The sequence below is a fragment of the Lepidochelys kempii genome, chromosome 2 (assembly GCF_965140285.1).
Source record: "Lepidochelys kempii isolate rLepKem1 chromosome 2, rLepKem1.hap1, whole genome shotgun sequence".
Taxonomy (NCBI): Eukaryota; Metazoa; Chordata; order Testudines; family Cheloniidae; genus Lepidochelys; species Lepidochelys kempii.
In genome coordinates, this window is record NC_136381.1 from 89,092,777 (window position 1) to 89,110,547 (window position 17,771).

At 41.2% G+C, this 17,771-nt stretch overlaps 1 protein-coding gene across 2 annotated transcripts in view; it reads left to right on the top strand.

The window, feature by feature from the left end:
- Nucleotides 1-17,771, top strand: part of TWSG1 (twisted gastrulation BMP signaling modulator 1) — a 40,936-nt gene that overhangs the window by 3,268 nt on the left and 19,897 nt on the right. For both annotated transcript variants that reach the window (XM_073331600.2, XM_073331603.2), the window contains exon 2: nt 1,333-1,497. In XM_073331600.2, coding sequence (XP_073187701.1) covers nt 1,375-1,497 — 123 coding nt within the window. In that variant the 5' untranslated portion in view covers nt 1,333-1,374. The remainder of the gene's footprint in view (nt 1-1,332; nt 1,498-17,771) is intronic.

The window sequence follows — 17,771 nt, forward strand, 5'->3', positions numbered from 1 at the left end:
GATTAAGATATTTATTGTTAAATCAGGATTATAATTTATGATAGAACATCAAGCTTTGTGTATGTTTGATTAACTACTAAACAGTGAAACTAAATGGCTCTTGATTGTGTGAAAGATCCTCTGTTCTTTGTATATGCCCCTGGATTGAATTGGGGAATCCCCCCAAAACTCTGGATACAAATAATACTTTTTTTTTTTTATTTAAAAAATAACTCTTAATTTTAAATGATATTCTGTATTTAAATAATTTTTATTTACATATTGGTATTTATTTAATTTCTTCCCATTTTATAGTGTTAAATTGCTCAAGTGGATATGTTGTACTTGTTTTTTAATGAGTTTCCTAACTGCTAGTAGAATTTTAGTTTACATAGAATTTTTTTTTCTACTAAAAGGTTCGTATATGCTGAACAAGACAAATCTAGGGCCTCATTAACATCCTTACCATAAGAACAATACAAGCTCATTCTAAGTTCCTTGGGACAGGGACTTTTTATTATGTATTTGTACAGTGCCTACCAGAATGGGGTCCTGGTTTATAATTGGGGTCCATAAACTATTTTAATAACATAAATAATGAAGTCAAACACCTTGTATTTGCAACCATATCGTCTACCGATATACTGAACTTCCAGAAGTGAAGGAAGCTGAAATTCTTTGACCAAGCTGTATTCGTCCAATTTTAGGTGCATGTGTCTCATTGACTTCAGTCACTTATGTGCTTTTAAAAAATCCCACCTTCAAGTGTTTAAGGTACAGGTATAGGAGCCTAACTTTAGGCTCTTTTTTTTTTTTTTTTTTTGGAAATATTGGCGTGTGTGTATTGTTAATATATTGAAAGTCTAAACATCTTATTGTTAACACTGAAGTGGTTTTGTTTTGAAGTGATAAAGATTTCATGCCACTAAGAAGTTTTTGATAAAAAAACAATTTTAGCTCTTGATGCTCCGTACACCTGTGTACATACTTTAAGTGTATTTGTGTGAGTAAAGTAACATAGCTGTTTTGGGGGTTTGCAGGATCAGGCCCTTAATTTTAATACTTTAAAAAACATTTTTTTTTGCATACAGCAGATTTACAACATTTAAATAAGATTCCCTAATCAGTAGTGGCAATTAAGAAAACCCACACATTTATACTTTAATTTATTATAAAGTTTAATGTTGCAATAGCATAACTTCACACTAATGTCACAATTTTCAACTTGATTTAAATCACTCCACCTTGCCAAACCCTTAAAGTTGGTTTAAAGGAATTACATGAGAAAAACAAAAAGAATTTGGCTTCTACTCCAGCAAATACAGTATTTTCAGTTGCTTTTTCTTATTTCAGTGCTGATTGGAGGTTCCAGAAATTGACTGCCTGCAGGAAATCATGAGGTCACAGTACGTCACAGTGCCTATAGTAACTATCCTGCTGTTCTTATTATGGATTCCACCATCAATGGGCTGCAATAAGGCTCTCTGTGCTAGCGATGTCAGTAAATGTCTGATACAGGTATTTCCTTTCTTTACCCTAAAGACTTAAAAACAAATTCTGAAACTATGTCTTTCAAATAGATTCAGCGATTTAAATAAACAATATCCAATGATACTGAAATATGCTGAAATAAAAAACAAACTTTATTTTGCTTAGCTGCTTATTAGTACTTTGAACGGCAGCTGAATCCTCATTCTCTTTATAAGCAATTATATTTCTGACGTATTTTCTCTAATTTTATTGCTAAGAATGGTTTCATGAAAACATTAATTCCAAATTTAAACACTAACACAAAACAAGAGTTCATTTGACTCCTGTACGTTATAAAGCCGATGAAGGTGGATTCCTTTGTTTGTGACAGAAGAGGGAGGGGATGTGGTTTGTATTTTTTCTGAAATCTGTACTACTAACAAAAGATTCTAATTTCATCTGGGTTATAACAGGTACCAGTCACGCTTTTAATAATCCTAGTAGCAAAGAAGAGAACTACAGAAAACCTACATCCGAATTAAGTTTGCTTCTTTAAATTAGGATGCTTTCAGTGTTTTCCATGAGGCTTCTAAAGCTCTTTAAAACTGTCTCATGTAGACATGGAAACTTCTTCAGGTTCCTAGATGTATGAGGAAATCTTTAAATTTTGCTTTGTGACAGCTGTAGAAATAAATATGGCAGCTGGAAATGATGGCCAAGAATTCTTAATGTGCACCTCAGCTCAGGATGATGTACTAGCATCAGAAATTGCAGGCCGTGGAGCACAATGCTTTTTCTACAATTAACCTCAGGTTTTAGATGAGTGAAGTTAGGAAATGAGGGAGAGGAGAGAGAAAATGTCACATCTGCAATGTATTTTGTCTGTTTACTTAAAGTATGCTATAGTCTTAAAAGTGACTAAAAACAACATTAAGAGTTTCCAACTTTGTTTCATTGACTTCCATATAAAATTTGCACAGTTTACAAATAAAAACCTTTGCCAAACATGCATGTTCGCCCTGGGATCTGAAAACCAAACTGGTTTTTTTGGCTCCTGCGTTGCCTCTATTACTGTAAGTTGCTGCATCTGGAAACTACTTAATAATTCTGTGGATAATGGATGAGCTAGAAAAGTGCTAACAGGAGTGGGATTTGGTTTTGTTTAAAGTAAAAAATGTACTTTTGGAAGTAGAGCTACCAGATGGGACTCAATGTCTACAGGGAGCTGATGTGTTGTAAGAATCATTTTTATTGTCTCATTTCTGAGTAACTGCACTTGAAACCTCTTTAAAAGGAGTATACCAATTATAATTTTAAAATGTACAGGGCATTTGAAATCTAGTTACTGTCAAGTTCTCTAACACCTTATTTGTTTTGGGAATAATTGGTAGGATAAAACAGTTTAAAATGCCTACTTAGTAAATATCCGGATACTCACAGGCATTGAGCACTTATGCCTCTTACTGATGGTGATTGGAATTGCAGGTGCTTAGCATCCCTGCAAATAGAACCATAAAATTGAAAGAACTTCAGTTTCAAAGACTTGTGACGTAGAGAACCATAGCAAATGCTTATATGCATTGTCTTGAATTGACACTGTCATCTACTGAGATAGATCTCCTTTTTAAAAGTTTACATTTCATAGTTTGTAATACCTTCTTAGGCCTTGTGCAAATTGGGGATATGCGTGAGTTACAGCGATTGGTGTAGCTATGTTCTCCAGCCCAGAGAGGCCTAGTTGCTGTTTGCACTAGTGGAGGTCAACCCTGCTTGAAACAGGGTTAAGCTCCCCCTGTACAAATAACAGCTCTGCCTTTCTGCACTAGAGTTAGCACCAGTGCAGCTACAATGATGGGTATTGAGAGCAAATTCCAAGTCTAGACAAGGCCTTATATTAGAAAATAAGACTTTTTTCCCCTTCCTGTTGTCCATTTAAGTTGTCAAACACTGATTTCTCTCTCTCAAGCATTCATCTGGTTTTAATGGAGTACATAAGGATACTGTTGAGCTTTAGAGGCCCAACATCTAACCTACCTTTATGTTTCTTTTAAATTCACATGGTCATCTCTATCCCTTTAAAATATCTCCCTAAAATGAAGAATGCAAAATATGTGCAATTGTACTGAGACCCTACAGTAATTTAGGGTGTCTCTACAACTGAGGAATACGTGGTCTGTTCATCTACTCTGCTTGTCTGCTTTCATCTTATGAACAGGAATGATGTGCTTCAGTAAAAGGTAGGAACAGTGAAGGGTTAACCTGGGTGCAAACCTAAAACAGCTCATGAATAGAATAAGTCTTGACTGTCCCTCTAAGGCATTATACCGTCTTTTATTTGTTTCTGTGCTTCCGTAGCACAAGCACTTAAGATATTAGCATAGCTCTGGGACTAGTGTTTGAAAGCTAAGTGAAATATGTATTATTTCTGACTGAGCCCTGAGTCTAAGGATGCGGCGGGTGGTGGTTGTAACTTTACATTTTCTTAAAATTTTCTTGGTAATGGAATTGTGAACTTAAATAAGTAAAACTACTAGATACTGAATCTGGAATATAAAGGATTTTCCCTATCAAAGTAGAACAGCCGTAAAATAGGTAAAACTTGTGGTCTGGAATATGGATAATGTCTCTTTAATATTACTGTGGTACTGCTGCAACATGTGAATATTTGTCATTTTTATGTTCAGATAGTGAGGCCACCTGGACTGAAGAAATACTGAAACAAAACACATGCTCTCTCTCATATGTAGCCCACAGTTATGTAAATATTTTTGCCAGCATGACTGGAAGGCAGTACAGTCATTACTACCACTCCTTACAAACTGCAGTGCTTAAGGGTGGTCCCCACATAAATATTTATTTAGTTAGAACCATAACAGAAAAGAGCATGAGATCAACAACTTCATATTCATAAAGCTTTTCTTGTATATTTCAAGTACAGTTGCTTCATTTGTGCCCTTGGTTTGCTGGCTAGAATTCTGTATCCCTTTAGTCTTTCCTCTAAACAAACATAATAAATTAAGTTGGGACTTCTATCTCAAATGTTTAGAAGACACAAAGATTTAACAGTCTCATGTCTGAGGAATTGAGGGTTAGCTTTTATGTGTGTGAATGTGTGTGCAGGGCTGTTTTGTTTTTTAAGAAAATAAGCAGTGCAAGACCATGAAGCTAGATTTCTGCAGTCATGCATGTACCTTAGTTAGCCAACTGTTACTATTACTGGAAGTTCCTTCCCATGTTGATGAAATTTTAGTGGAGTCAGCAATTGAAGTCATAAGATGCTAAAGCAACCAACTTCTTTTTCAGGGAGTGGGAGTTAGAATCATAGAATATCAGGGTTGGAAGGGACCTCAGGAGGTCATCTAGTCCAACCCCCTGCTCAAAGCAGGACCAATCCCTAATTAAATTATCCCAGCCAGGGCTTTGTCAAGCCTGACGTTAAAAACTTCTAAGGAAGGAGATTCTACCACCTCCCTAGGTAACACATCCCAGTGTTTCACCACCCTCCTAGTGAAAAAGCTTTTCCTAATTTCCAACCTAAACCTCCCCCACTGCAACTTGAGACCATTACTCCTTGTCCTGTCCTCTTCTACCACTGAGAATAGTCTAGAACCATCCTCTCTGGAACCACCTCTCAGGTAGTTGAAAGCAGCTATCAAATCCCCCCTCATTCTTCTCTTCTGCAGACTAAACAATCCCAGTTCCCTCAGCCTCTCCTCATAAGTCATGTGTTCCAGACCCCTAATCATTTTTGTTGCCCTTCACTGGACTCTCTCCAATTTATCCACATCCTTCTTGCAGTGTGGGGCCCAAAACTGGACACAGTACTCCAGATGAGGCCTCACCAATGTTGAATAGAGGGGGACGATCACGTCCCTCGATCTGCTCGCTATGCCCTTACTTATACATCCCAAAATACCATTGGCCTTCTTGGCAACAAGGGCACACTGCTGACTCATATCCAGCTTCTCGTCCGCTGTCACCCCAGGTCCTTTTCCGCAGAACTGCTGCCTAGCCATTCGGTCCCTAGTCTGTAGCTGTGCATTGGATTCTTCCGTCCCAAGGGCAGGACCCTGCACTTATCCTTATTGAACCTCATCAGATTTCTTTTGGCCCAATCCTCCAATTTGTCTAGGTCCCTCTGTATCCCATCCCTGCCCTCCAGCATATCTACCACTCCTCCCAGTTTAGTATCATCCACAAATTTGCTGAGAGTGCACACCATCCTCCAGATCATTTATGAAGATATTGAACAAAACCGGCCCCAGGACCGACCCCTGGGGCACTCCACTTGACACCGGCTGCCAACTAGATATAGAGCCATTGATCACTACCCGTTGAGCCCGACAATCTAGCCAACTTTCTACCCACCTTATAGTGCATTCATCCAGCCCATATTTCTTGAACTTGCTGACAAGAATACTGTGGGAGAACGTGTCAAAAGCTTTGCTAAAGTCAAGAAACAATACATCCACTGCTTTCCCTTCATCCACAGAACCAGTAATCTCATCATAGAAGGCGATTAGATTAGTCAGGCATGACCTTCCCTTGGTGAATCCATGCTGACTGTTCCTGATCACTTTCCTCTCATGTAAGTGCTTCAGGATTGATTCTTTGAGGACCTGCTCCATGATTTTTCTGGGGACTGAAGTGAGGCTGACTGGCCTGTAGTTCCCAGGATCCTCCTTCTTCCCTTTTTTAAAGATTGGCACTACATTAGCCTTTTTCCAGTCATCCGGGGCTTCCCCCGTTCGCCACGAGTTTTCAAAGATAATGGCCAATGGCTCTGCAATCACAGCCGCCAATTCCTTTAGCACTCTTGGATGCAACTCGTCCGGCCCCATGGACTTGTGCACATCCAGCTTTTCTAAATAGTCCCACCTCTTTCTCCACAGAGGGCTGGTCATCTATTCCCCATGTTGTGATGCCCAGCGCAGCAGTCTGGGAGCTGACCTTGTTTGTGAAGACAGAGGCAAAAAAAGCATTGAGTACATTAGCTTTTTCCACATCCTCTGTCACTAGGTTGCCTCCCTCATTCATTAAGGGGCCCACACTTTCCTTGGCTTTCTTCTTGTTGCCAACATACCTGAAGAAACCCTTCTTGTTACTCTTGACATCTCTCACTAGCTGCAGCTCCAGGTGCGATTTGGCCCTCCTGATTTCATTCCTACATGCCCAAGCAATATTTTTATACTCTTCCCTGGTCATATGTCCAACCTTCCACTTCTTGTAAGCTTCTTTTTTGTGTTTAAGATCAGCAAGGATTTCACTGTGAAGCCAAGCTGGTCGCCTGCCATATTTACTATTCTTTCTATACATCGGGATGGTTTGTCCCTGTAACCTCAATCAGGATTCTTTAAAATACAGCCAGCTCTCCTGGACTCCTTTCCCCTTCATGTTAGTCCCCCAGGGGATCCTACCCATCTGTTCCCTGAGGGAGTCAAAGTCTGCTTTCCTGAAGTCCAGGGTCCATATCCTGCTGCTTACCTTTCTTCCTTGTGTCAGGATCCTGAACTCAACCAACTCATGGTCACTGCCTCCCAGATTCCCATCCACTTTTGCTTCCCCCACTAATTCTTCCCGGTTTGTGAGCAGCAGGTCAAGAGCATGAAGTGGCTGCATAGAAACCCTCTTAAATGTTTCTCTTTAGTTGTGGGTGTGCACCATAATCCTTGTAGACTACACAAAAAATGGTTTCCTTCTGCTGCCTTTTACTGTAAAAGTGAGAGGTAGTAGTGCCTGGATGAATCACAGAATCCAATTAACAGAATGCTCAGTCCAGAACTCCTTTTGTTTTAGGTAGAGGCTGGTGATTAACTTATCCTTAGCTATATTAATGGAAGGGTGTGTTCACAGCCATCAATCTCAATGAGGTCTATGATTCATCCAGTCATTAGTACCTCTCTCACTTTAAAGTACAAGGCAGCAAAAGAAAACTCTTTTTTGGTGGGCCTGTAAATCAGGACCTGCTCTGTCAAATGATTCCAATCTTGAAAGACTAATGCCACCATGCACACCCAAAAAGTGCACCAGATTTGAAAGCAGTCAAATTAACCTTTCAGATTTTAGAGCATGTACAAGAGTTGAGCTTTCAAGCATATAAAATGGTGGAAATGGAAGCCCTCTAGTTATTTTTCTGTACTGGTGTATGCACAATGTACACAAAATGTACATTTTCTTAAACACTGTTCTCAATTTGCATTTCACAAAGTTTTAGTGGGTGCCAGGCCCTACCTTGGGTAAAAGTTGACAGATAAAGACCATTTTGACCCACATCATATCAGTAATTTGATCCCTAGCTCTGTGCAAAAAAAAAAAACCACCCACCTAGAAACTTCTGAAAAAATTCAGTTTTTTCAGGACTTATATCTCCACAACCCATAGCTCGAATTACCCCAATTTGGGTCATCAACCTTACACTGCACCCTCCTGAGGTGCACTGAATTTCAAAGGAATACTACTAAGCATGTCAACTTTAGAGGCCATGTCTACACTAAAAAGTTAAATTGACCCAGCTATGTTGCTCAGAAATATGAAAAATTCACACCCCTGAGTGACGTAGTTACGCTCTCTTAACTCCCGGTGCAGACGACGCTAGACCAACAGATGAATTCTTCTGTCAACCTAGCTACTGCCTCTCGGGGAGGTGAATTAACTACACTGACAGGAGAACTCTTCCCATCTCTGTAGCTAGTGTCTATGCTGAAGCACTACAGTGGCACAGTTGCATCTGTGCTGATCTAGCTTTTTAAGTAGACAAGCCCTTAAAAAGGACAACCTTTAAACAGAACTTGTGATGTCATGCAACCTTGACTATATCGCACTGTAGCATCGATATAACAAGGCTTCAGGACAGGAGCAATTACAACAAAAACTTATACAGTTCTCATCTCAGGACCCTGGTTCAGAACTCCCAAACTTAAAGTTGGTAACTCCAAGTCTGGTGAGGCTGGTTTCCTTAAGTCTGAGAGAAACCACCACCAAATACAGACTACATGGCCTGTACTCCCCCCACCACTCTCCCTTGCTTAGCTTCCTCTTCCTGTTTATATAGGTCAGCCCTAGAGCAGGGTAAGGTCTTATTCATTACACTCCAGACTGTTCCAGCTATAAGCTCCAGTCTGCCCTTTAGCGAAGTAGTACACGCCTTCACACACTTCAGTACACAGAACAAGCCTTTGAAACTAGAAACTTCTCTGATAGGGGTTTTCCCACAATCACTCTGCAACGAACAGGTTTCAGAGGCAGGAGCCATTCTGGGTCCTAGAGTTTGGAGGGGTGTGGGAATTTGGGTAAAGACATGCATATTAAATTATGATATTAGCATTAAACACTAACTCTGAACATAGGAGCAGACCCTTTAAAAACTTGAGTATTTTCCCTCCTCCCTGCCCCTGCTCCCCAGGCACTTTAACAAAAGAAACATGTTTCACTTTTGTCTTCATTGGTAAGATCTACCAGAGCTTAAGCAGATGTATAGAATTACTTTGAACTCGGTACTGAAATGCACTATTTCTTAATGACTGCTGTAGCTAGGAGACAAAATATGTTATAATTCAAACTTAGACTAAAGATCTTTCCTTGAGAAAGGAGTTTATTATATCAAGAAATGAAAAGAGTTTATTGTCAACTCAACTCTGCATGCCTGAAACAACCATGGCTGGTATAATTTCATTCTGTTTTAAGATGTATTTTTCAATGAAGATGATTTGCTGTTTATTTTTTTGCTTAAGCACTTAAATCAGCTATAAAGGATTTTAAAGTCTTTTCAGCACTGTAATACTGAATAAAGAATATTTTGTAACTTTTTTTTTTTTTTTTTTGCTATGCCACAAATAAACTTTGGATATGTTTATATGTTGTAGGTCTAGTACATAATAAAATTGGGTTAACAAAATAATTTTCATCTGGTTGCTTGCAACAGATTTTTCTCATATTAAATTATGGGGGGGGGGGGGAGAAAAAGCATTCACTTCTTCAGCTGTTGCCAATACCCTGAGATCATGTTTCTCACTGAACTCAGAAATTGAAGTCTGTAATAGAGGATATTTAATATCTGCATCTCTCAAAGCCTTTGTGGAAAGACACAGGCTTTCCAGTTATTTACTAGGGCCGAGTGTACACTACAAAGTTAGGTTGACATAAGTTGCCTTGCATTGATCTATTTGTGCATGTGTCTACACTCCAGTTTGTCTCTGGCTGACATGAGCACCTCGATACAGCAGTGTAGTAAAACCACCTCCCCAAATGGTGTGGAGCCACGGTCAATCTATTGAGGTTGATGCAGTGTGAGTGTAGACAGTGTGTGACCTGTGTCAACCCTAACAATCCTCTAGTGGCTGTCCCACAATGCCCTGTTCCCTGCAACAGTGCCTGATCTGGTCACAAATGTAAGCTTTACTGCCCAGACACCCGAGACTGGGAGCCACCATTCCACCTTTATAAAACCACCTGTGTGTTTTTGAAATGCCTTTTCCTGATTGCCCACCTTGGTGAGCACAGTTAGCAGCTCACCCTTGTGTGCAACTGCCCAGCTGACCACGCACTAGATGCACTTCTCCCTGGAGTAGACCATTGATATTGGATCTCCTGGGCCTATGCGGAGAAGAGGCTGTGCAAGCACAGCTATGGACCAGCAGGGGAAAGTGGACATCTGTGAAAAGATTGCACAGAAGGTGCAGTAAAGGGGTACAACAGGGATCAGCAGCAGAGCTGTGTGAAAGCAAAAGAACTTGGCCAGGGCTACCACAAGGCCAGGGAGGCCAACGATAGATCTGGTGGTACCCTGCAGACCTGCTGCTTTTACAACAAACTTCATGCCATACTGGGTGGAGACCCCACCAGAACCCTGCAGAGCACTGTGGATACCTCAGAGGCGCTTGAGAAAGAGGTCCCTGCCATGAACAGCGAGAGAGAAGAGGAAGGAGATGCAGCAGGGGACTGCAGCTATGCTGCGAGCCAGGATCTGTTCAAAACTCTCTGCCACTGCCTAGCCAGTTCCTCTTGCTGAGCATGGAGGAGTTTGATGAAAGGAAAGGGACCTTGGATAAATGTGTGCATTCATTTTCCCTTACAATGTTTAAATTTAAGGGTGGGGCCCAGCCCAACACCAAGTTACCAAGACGCAGGTATCTACTCTTCATTGTTTTACTCGTACAAGAAGAGGTAGAGGTACAACAGAGACAAATTTTGTGTCTGCTTTGTATTCCCTTCTTGGGTTATACGGGGAGGAATGCAATTATCCCGTTTATGCTCCAGAGAGGTTGATGAAACGTTCATGGAAATACTCTGCAATCCTCTCCCAAAGGTTTCTAGGGATAGCTGCCTTATTTCTTCCTCTGCAGTAGGACACTTTTCCTTGATGCCCTGCAATGAGTTCGGCTGGCACCATTGCAGTAAACAGGCTAGCAGCATGTGGGACTGGACGTCTTTGGGACATCAGTAGGAGCTGTATTCTCTGTGCCTTTGTGACCCTCAGGTGCTAGATACCAGCTAAAATCACTGCTGCCTGGGGAAAATAGTTCCCCTGGTAGGCCATGCCCACAATGGCTGGGGTTGAAGTGCCGTGCAGAGGCACTCCAAAGCTAAAATGTTAATCAGCATGTCTTCTTAAAAGTGTTGATAAGAATAAAGGAAGGTCGTTGTAAAACATATCTTTCCCTTTCCATTGTGACTGTAATTTCAATGGCACATCAGCCTGTTTTTATCCGTAGCTTCTGGCGTTGCAGCTTTGAGGGGTGCCCCCATCCACATCTGCAGAATGCCTGACGCTGGTGTAGAGGAAAAAGAAGAGGACAAGGGAGGACATAAGAATGGATATACTGGGTCAGATCAAATGCCTATGTAGCCTAGTATCCTGTCTTCTAACAGTGGCCAGTGCCAGGTACCCCAGAGTGAATGAACAGAACAGGTAATTGTCAAGTGATCCATCCCCTGTCACCCATTCCAAGCATCTGGCAAACAGAGGCTAGGGAGACACCATGCCTGCCCATCCTGGCCAATAGCCATTGATGGACCAATCCTCCATGAACTTATCTAGTTCTTTTTTGAACCCTGACACGTTCTGCGAGATCCTGCAAGCCAACGCTGCATTGAATCGTGAGCAAAGGACTTGGAGGGCCACCACTGACTGACGGCATGGAGGAGAAAAGAGAGGACGAGGCAGGCTCAGAAGTCCCAGCAGGGCCAGGAGAGGGAAATGCACCAGGGTTTTTTCAGGCAGCAAACACAAATGCTGCAGATTATGGTTGACCCACAGGTCCAAAAATCCACCCTTTGCAGTCCTTGGAGAGCTCCCCAACATACCACGTGGGATCACAGGCTGCATTCCTACCCCTACCACTCTGCACCTGGGGACAGCAAGGAAAACCACAGCTTCACATACGCTGACCTGTGAGAACCACCACTGGAGTTTGTAGTAGCCACAACTGAATACATTATTGCACTGAAATGGATAGAAATGTTTACTGCCTTTCCAATTGTAAAGTTAATTTATGTTAAAAATGTGTATTTTTTAATACACTGTCTCTATTTTGCATGTTGTTTTTCTGCCCTTTTTTCCCCGCTCAATAAAGTTCTATTTTTGAGAATAAAATTATTTTCATTAGTTCACAACTCATGTTGCAGAATGCATAGCAGTACTCAAAGCAAACTTCTAAATGTACAGCAAACAGCATAATTCTTAGCTTCAGGAACACACCTAGTTGTATTTACAAATATACAGCTAGCACGACACACTTCTTAGCAGCACCCAAAATTCCAGGCTCAGAGGACAGTCCAGCAGAGAACACTACTGTGTCTGACCACTAAAGTGTTCTTTCAAAGCCCCCCTCAATTGCATAGCTTCACATCGGGCTCTTCTATTAGCCCTTAGGTCTCACTGATCCATCAGTGTTTGTATAACCACAGAAAAGTAGCCCTTTCTTTTTATGTACTTTGTGGCAAGGTGGGCTGTAGCACTGCTAACTCTCCAGGAATTAAGGATTAATCTTTAATTAAAGATTATATCGTGATGAAATCTCCAGGAATATATCCAACCAAACTGGCAACCCTAGTGGGCTGGTGCCAAAATGGTGATATGTGTGCTGTCTGTTGCCACACTGCACTCCGGGAACCCCATTGCTGCAAATCCATTCACTATGTCTTGCACGTTGCCAAGAGTCACGGTCCTTCATAGCAGGAGATGATTAATAGTCCACTATGGATTTTCCAACTCCAAAATGATTTCCCATTGACCAATAGCAATCTGGTGTTGCAAGCTTCCAGAATGCGATCCTCGCTCACTTCTCCACTATCAATGAAGATCTCATTCTGGTGTCCCTGCGCTGGAGGACTGGCATGAGTTCAGGGTGGCCTTTCACATCCAAAAGTTCTGTAGCCACTGCTTGTTGTCCAAAATCTGCATTAGGATGCGATCCTACAGTCAGTTTTCCTTTTCTTGGGCGCAAAAGCAGTGTTCTACTGTCTGCTGTGCTCTGTGAACACCATCACCAACCTTGAATTGTTTTTTCCTGTGTCCCTTAGCAAACTATCCTCAAAGAAATCATCATGTCCCCCATTGTTGCAGTACTTCCTGTGGGTCTGCAAATATGGAAGAATCAAGCATGCTGTAGTTGTAATGTTCATGAGAATAGCGCAGAGCTCTGCAGGCTCCTGGCTTCTGTTAGAGATGGATGACAGTGAAAAATGCCAAGCAGGTTTGTGGGATTTAAAAAATATACATGAAAATTATGGGATATGGATGGCATTATGGGATAGAGAAAGTTGCATGCTGGAAACCTTGACCTTTAGGTCCCAGAGATCCCTGGGCACATCATTGCTTTCTCACAACACATTGAGAAAATTTCCCAAAAGGCAGGACAGTGGTGCATGACACACTGGGATATCTACCTGTGATGCACCACACTTTGCACTGATACAAGCACTCTTGGTGAGTACATCCAGTGCCCACACAAGCAGCCAACTATGCATGAGCGATATACAAACTTCGGCATCTGTACTCAGCGTAGCTTGTGTCAACCAAAGTCTGTAGTGTAGACATGACCTTTAAATCTTGTTCTTCAGAGCAGAAAAATCTTCACTGTGTGAACATGTCTCTTTCCCACTTCATGCTATATTTTTATGTTAAAAGACCTATTTTTGTCTAGCAAAATTTACTCTTTGATGTACCTTCAACAGTTCAGTTTGGAAAGTAGCCAAGCTTATGAGTAATATTTTTTCAACTATATCTTCCCAACCCCTCAGCTATCAATAAGGTACAGTTTTCATTCTGCTTTACTTCTCCCAGGTCTCATGCTAGCTTGCTTTAAAAAGATTTACAAATATCCAGTGTGGATGAGTCAGTCTGAAAAACTGAAAGTGTAGGTTAGAAAAACATATATGGAAAAATGTACAGTTCCTGCCCTAAAGACAATTCCCTTTCCAAACTCTGAGGAGGCGGAGTAGGGAGCTGTGCATAGTACTAATTTACCTCTCCTTCTGTTTTTTCAAGTGGAAGAAGAAAAATGTTTTAATGTTGATAAGCATTTTCCCTTAAAAAGGTTAAATTAACTTATTTAAATACTCTTCAGTATAACTGAGTGATCCTCTCCCAAGACAGTTGATACAGAAATTGTTAAGATGCTTCTTGGCACCACTAATTTTGGCAGAGGGTAAAGAATTAAAAATGTTTAGTGTTTTTCCACTCCATCATGTAAACAAGAGTTTTACTTATTTCAAAGTTTTAACTTATGACCTTGGAATTTGGAAGCGAAGGGTTGTAATGAGGAAGGGGAACTCAAGCTGAAGAAGAAACTTGTAGCAATAGTAGGTGTTAGGGGGCTTATTCCTTCACCCGCTTACTTCCCTGGTCCTTCTCGCATGAACAGAGAGCAACAATACCCGAAGTCCAAAGGTGCAAACAATGCAATGTTTATTGGGGTGAACTTCCAGCAAGCATGATTCCAGTTTCCTTCCTTAGTGTCCCCCTTACCTGTGGCCCTGTTCCCATTCCTGCCCTTAGCAGGACATGATTCCAATTTCCCCACCCCCATTCCCTGTTCCCATTTCCCACTCCCCCCTCCACACTTTCCGATTGACTGCAGACTATATTGTAAAACTTGAGTTCTGCTTAGCTATACCTTAACCAATCATTTTACTGAAATTTAACTAACCAATCCTAACATATTGTAACATGATTATGTAACCAATTATATCCCACCACCTTAATTAGTTTACACCCAGCAAAATTAATTATACAGCAGACAGAAACAATCACAGAGCCAGACAGAGATTATACAGACAAACAATAGGGAAATGGGGACTACAGTGACAGAACAACAAAGAAATGAGGATTTCACATCCCAGCTATTGATAAGTGAGTTCTTGCCAGACAGGATGCTATCAAACTAAGTTTCCTTTTACATCTTTTAGGCACTTCCCTTTCTCTGGAGGCGATAGGCATTATCAGGACAGGATTGTATTGTAAGGTGCCAATAGCACCTTATTTCAATGTGACTAGTTTGGAATGTGAGGATGTGACCGTTCGCTTCCCAGCTTATGGCTGCCTCTGCTGCTTAGCCAAAGGCCTTAGCCTAAGAACAGGGCCTCAGACTGTCACAGTAAGAGAATGCTCTTACACCGGCAGACAGTGATTTTGATTCTTTCTTTTATACCTCTGTAACTAGCCAAGTGATAAGAATACACCTAAATTCTTAGAGTATAGGCCTTTACAGACAGGCCTGAATATCTATATCCTAACCGTAGGGTGTTATCTGCTATGTGGTCCAGCCACTAAAGGTCCTAGCCACACTTTGTCAGTGGTTTGCACAACTTTTTGCTCAAAAGCAGAGAAATGTTGATGATCAGGGAATCTTGGGTTTTATTCCTGGTTCTGGAAGGGAGAATGGCCTAGTAGCGAGCACTGCCACAACACAGCTCTGGTACATGCCAAACCAACTTAATTTCCTTCTTGGACAGGTTTACTGGCCTAATGGATGAGGGGAGTCTACGGACATGATATATCTTGATTTTAGTAAAGCTTTTGACACAGCCCCACATGGCATTCTCATAAGCAAACAAGGGAAAGGTGGTTTAGATGAAATTACTATAAGGTGGGTACACAACTGGTTGAAAGCCTGTACTCCAATAGTATTATCAATGGTTCTCTGTCAAATGGGGACACGCCTAGGGGAGTCCTGCAAGCTCCGTTCCTGCGTACAGTATTGTTCAGTATTTTCATTAATGACTTGGATAATGAAGTAGAGTGTGTGTTCATAAAATTTTCAGATGACACCAAACTAGGTGGGGTTGCTAGCAGTTCAAAAGACAAGATTAGAATTCAAAACGACGTTGATAAATTGGAGAATCGGTTTGAAATCAACAAAATGAAATTCAGTTAAGACAAGTGCAAAGTACAACACATAGGAAGCAAAAATCACATGCACAACTACAAAATGGGGAGTAACTGCCTACATGGTAGTACTGCTGAAAACAATCTGGGGGTTATAGAGAATCACAAATTGAACAATGTGATGCAGTTTCAAAAAAGACTAACATAATTCTGGGCTGTATTAACAGGAGTGGCATATGTAAAACACAGGAGGTAATTGTCACACTCGACTCTGCACTGGTGAGACCTCAGCTGAAGTACTCTGTCCAGTTCTGAGCACCATGCTTTAGGAAAACTAGTAAAAACTTCTTAACTTTAATTATAGTTAAGCACTGGAATAGACTTCCAAGGGAAGTTGTGGAATCCCTGTCATTGGAGGTTTTTAAGAACAGTTTAGACTAACACCTGTCAAGGATGGTCTTCTAGGCATACTTGGTCCTGCCTCAGTGCAGGGGGCTGGACCAGATGGCCTCTTGAGGTCCCTTCCAGACCTACATTTCTATAATTCTGTGATTGATTCTGAAAGGTAGTGTTGATGAATAGATGAGGCTTGGATCTGCCGTATTAAACGCTAGAATCTGGTCCCAGGTCTCTGTGATCTCTGTCTGCTACTGAAATAGCATAAAGGGAACATAAAGTGGTCAGGATGGCCCATGCTAGTATTTCTCCAGCACTTAGGTTACTGAGCCATTGTCCCTACGGGATGCCAGCCTTTCTAGCCCAAGAAGCTCTTCATAGGAAGACTTTTCAACAAGCACCCTAGCACTATCTCCATTGTTGCATAAAAATCAACAAAGCTATTAGATTATCTTCCTTCAAATTTCTTCTTAAAACCCACTTCTGATATGATACCAACAAAACACTGCGCAATGGCTAGGCAGACAGTATACTGTTACTGCTCTTTACTACACCAACCAGAAGAAATACTTCAAAGACACTCAAGCATAACTTGAAATAGTGCAACATTGAGGTTGACAACTGGGAGTCATCAACAGCAGGTAGATCATGCTGGCAAGCCAGAGACAATGATGGGGTTACCCAGTTTGAGATTAACCACCATATGGATCTTGAGGCAGAGAGGCTGAGTTGTAAACAGCGGCAGACTCAGCAGGTATAGATTATAATACCTTCCTCAGCATAAAGCTATCTATGCACTTCATGTGGGAAGGACTGCCACTTATGCATGGGTCTTTTTAACCACAACTGTACTCTCAAGGAGTTAAAGCGTTGTCAATGTCATCTTCAGTCACAAAAAACAATAAAACTCCAATCATAATTGTCTCAACTATATTCTTGTGCTTCTGTATGTTTGTTGTATCCACTTGTTTTCTCTAGTCTTGTCCCTAAATGGTAAGTAAAGCCAACTGGAGAACAGAATTTCCTTCCTAGTACCAATTATGAATAAGAAGTTTTGTACAGATTTGGGATGAAAAGTCAAAAAAATTCTAGGGGTTTTTTTGGCAGGAGGAAGTATCTCAAATTTCCTTCTAGGAGAACAGAAATAGAATTTTTCTGCTTGCTGCCTAGAGAGCCTGGCAGCCTGGAAAGCTGTGGAACCAGGAAGCCCCAGCTCCCAATGTCCCAGCCACAGCCACAGATTTGGGGAATCTGGAAACCCGGGCTTCCCAGTAGCTCACCAGGCAAGGAGATGCAAAGCTTGGGAGCTTTCATTTACATTTTACCGATGGAAGACCGCATGTTTCCAGCAAAGTCAAAGTTTTCCATGGGGAAAATTTTGATTTTGCGGAAACTGCATTTTCTATTGGAAAATCATTCTGACATAAAATTCATGACCAGCTGTAATTGCAAACTCTTCGGGGCAAGGAGCATCTTTTAATTTTGTATGAACAGGGCCTAGCACAATGGGGCCCTGAGGCCTGAATGAGGCACCAGACACTATCACCGTAAGATTAACAAAAATCCTATTCTACAACAAATTCAACTTCAGAAGGATAAG